Here is a 3,267-nt window from a genome sequence, read left to right on the forward strand (position 1 = left end):
ATATATATATATATATATATATATATATATACATATATACGAGGGGCTTCTTTCAGTTTCCGTCTACCAAATCCACTCACAAGGGTTTGGTCGACCTGAGGCTATAGTAGAAGACACTTGCCCAAGGTTCCACACAGTGGGACTGAACCCGGAACCATGTGGTTGGTAAGCAAGCTACTTACCACACAGCCACTCCTGCACCTACAATATATATATATATACGAGGGGCTTCATTCAGTTTCTGTCTATTAAATCCACTCACAAGGCTTTGGTCGGCCCGAAGCTATAGTAGAAGACACTTGCCCAAGGTGCCACACAGTGGGACTGAACCCGGAACCATGTGGTTGGTAAGCAAGCTACTTACCACACAACCACTCCTGCGCCTGTGTTTGTGTTTAATTAATTTCAAAGATAACGAATTTAATTAATTACTTTTTCTTTAAATTAATCTTTAATTAAGAAAATAACATGAACATTTTAACAAAGACGGTTTTTTAATTTCGATCAAATCAATTTCTATTAGCATAATTACTGCGTTTGTTTTAATTAATTTCGATAAGATGACTCGTTAATTAATCAGATGTTAATGACATACGATGAAAATTTAAACGAAGACGGTTTTAATTTCGATAAGACAACTCATTAATTAATCAGATGTTACGGACCTAAGACGAAAATCTAAACGAGGAAGAATTTAATTTCAGTCAAATTAATTCTATTATTAGCATAATAACTGCGTTTGTTTTAATTAATTTCAAAGCTAACGAAGCATTTAGATCACTTGGTAACAGGGAAATGGCATGAAAAAAACTTATGGAGAAGGAGCAAATGTAGATTGAAACAAATGTAGATCAGAGTGGTTAATTTGCTGTGGAAAAGAGAAGGATAAAAACATAAATTCTCATTCAAGTTAATAGGCTTTTTTTGTTTTTTTTTAGGAGGGCAAGATTCATATACAGTTAACCCATTACCTACCAGTGATTTCATATAAATTCAATAATAATAATAATAATAATAATAACATTGAAAAATACCTTAGGAATGAGAACCCAAGTTAGTTAGGGTTAGTTTTAGGATTACGGTTAGGGTTATGATTATTTTTGCCATAATCTTAACCCTAACACCCTATAACTCATAACCATAACCCTAACCAAGTTCGTAATTTCCCCAAGACACCTGATGAAGGCTGGAGGGTATATCAGCCGAAACGTTGTGTTAACAACAAACAAGATGAGGTGAAATATCCGTCAAATGTAAACATTGTACATAATTCTTCATCTCTTAAATATATTGAAAGATACCTTAGGAATGAGAACCCAGGTTCGAAATGTCCCCCAAGACACCTGATGAAGGCTGGAGGGTATATCAGCTGAAACATTGTGTTAACAACAAACAAGATGAGGGCAAAGATCCCTTGAAAAATACCTTAGGAATGAGAACCCAGGTTCAAAATTTCCCCAAGGCATCTGATGATCAAAATGTTATTTTGACCATTCCAGTGTGTTTCTAAGACTGTTCTACGCTAGAAATCAAAGTTTCATAAATAAAATTCCAGTTAATAGTATTATGGGAGGTAATGGGTGAATGACAAGCAAAAACCTATGCTGAATTGGCCGTCGCCTGGGACAATAACAACCGTGTTTTCCAGTGGTGAATGAGACTTGCTAAGAGATTTCTTAAAAATTACAAATTTCGTAATTATCTGTCAATATTTACCCATATCTAAACTCTTTGCTACATGTATGAGGTATATTTCTCTGATATTCAAACGAGGTTTGCTAATTTTTCACCCAATATCTCGCTTATTTCTAACCCTAGCGTGTTTCTAAAGCTGTTTTATGCTAAAAATCAAAGTTTCATAAATAAAATTCTAGTTAATAGTATTATGGGAAGTAATGGGTGAATAACAAGCGAAAACCTATGCTGGATTGGCCGTCACCCGGGACAATAATGACCGCATTTCCCAGTGGTGAACAAGATTTGCTTCTGGAAAAACCTTGAAATCATTGTGGCTGGGAAGCAATCTTACCACATAGCCCCTAAGTCCCCCGGGGACCCATGAAATTATAGGAGGTAATGGGTTAAGTAACAATCATTATTAAATCGTAATTTTAAAATGGATTTAAGATTCGTGCAAAAACAAACAGGAATTTTTAGTGATTTAGTAAAAGATCAGAAGACAAAATTGAAAAAAAGCTTCATGCAAACATATATTAAGTCAAAGTTTCGACAGGATCGAGGGGCAGCTAGGTGGCGCTGCTTTCTAGGAGCCTAGCCACAGGCCCTCCATTGGTCAGTTTAAATTTAGACAGGGTCACATACCAGCCTGCCGGAGCATAGTAGCAGATAAGGCTTCTTGCCCTCAATTGGTCACTTAAATGAACCCAACATAAAAAACTCAATTCTATAAGATACACTCTGTCTATAATTTATTTGTCGTATGACTGCGGCCATGCTGGAGCGCTGTGTGGTTAGTAGCTTGCTTACCAACCACATGGTTCTGGGTTCAGTCCCCCTGCGTGGCACCTTGGGCAAGTGTCTTCTACTATAGCCTCGGGTCGACCAAAGCCTTGTGAGTGGATTTGGTAGACGGAAACTGAAAGAAACCCATAATATATATATATATATATATATAGCTTGCTTACCAACCACATGGTTCTGAGTTCAGTCCCACAGCATGGCACCTTGGGCAAGTGTCTTCTACTATAGCCTCGGGCCGACCAAAGCCTTGTGAGTGGATTTGGTAGACAGAAACTGAAAGAAGCCCATCATATATATACATATATATAGCTGGCTTACCAACCACATGGTTCTGGGTTCAGTCCCACAGCGCGGCACCTTGGGCAAGGTGCCTTAGCATATATGGACAATTTTTGGGGCAGAGAAAACCTAATTCCAGGGTTGACCTAGGGTTGTAACACAAAATATATACCAGGCATCATCACAAATGAATTTCAAAACAGGTAAATTGCAAACTTACCCCTTGGAGACCCTATCGTCATCTCGGGTTTTGAAAGAGTATCGACGTTTTGTACGGGAGGCCTGCCGAAACGCTGACAGATCGGGAAGGATCGCTTGTTCTTCACCTGGAAGAAAAATGAATAAAGGGATACTTAAACCTCTGCTGGTGACAAAGGGGCCTCTCGCTCAGAGTGTGCGGTAAGTAGCTTGCTTGCCCAAGGTACCACACAGTGGGACTGAACCCGGAACCATGTGGTTGGTAAGCAAGCTATATATATATATATATATATATATATATATATATAT

General features: G+C 38.1%; 1 protein-coding gene across 1 annotated transcript in view; it reads right to left on the reverse strand.

Moving 5' to 3' along the window:
* LOC106880417 (serine/threonine-protein kinase MRCK alpha) overlaps window positions 1-3,267 on the reverse strand; it is a 24,685-nt gene that overhangs the window by 1,538 nt on the left and 19,880 nt on the right. The window contains exon 13 of the mRNA XM_014930332.2: window positions 2,981-3,086. Coding sequence (XP_014785818.1) covers window positions 2,981-3,086 — 106 coding nt within the window. The remainder of the gene's footprint in view (window positions 1-2,980; window positions 3,087-3,267) is intronic.

The sequence above is a fragment of the Octopus bimaculoides genome, chromosome 16, assembly GCF_001194135.2.
Source record: "Octopus bimaculoides isolate UCB-OBI-ISO-001 chromosome 16, ASM119413v2, whole genome shotgun sequence".
Lineage (NCBI taxonomy): Eukaryota > Metazoa > Mollusca > Cephalopoda > Octopoda > Octopodidae > Octopus > Octopus bimaculoides.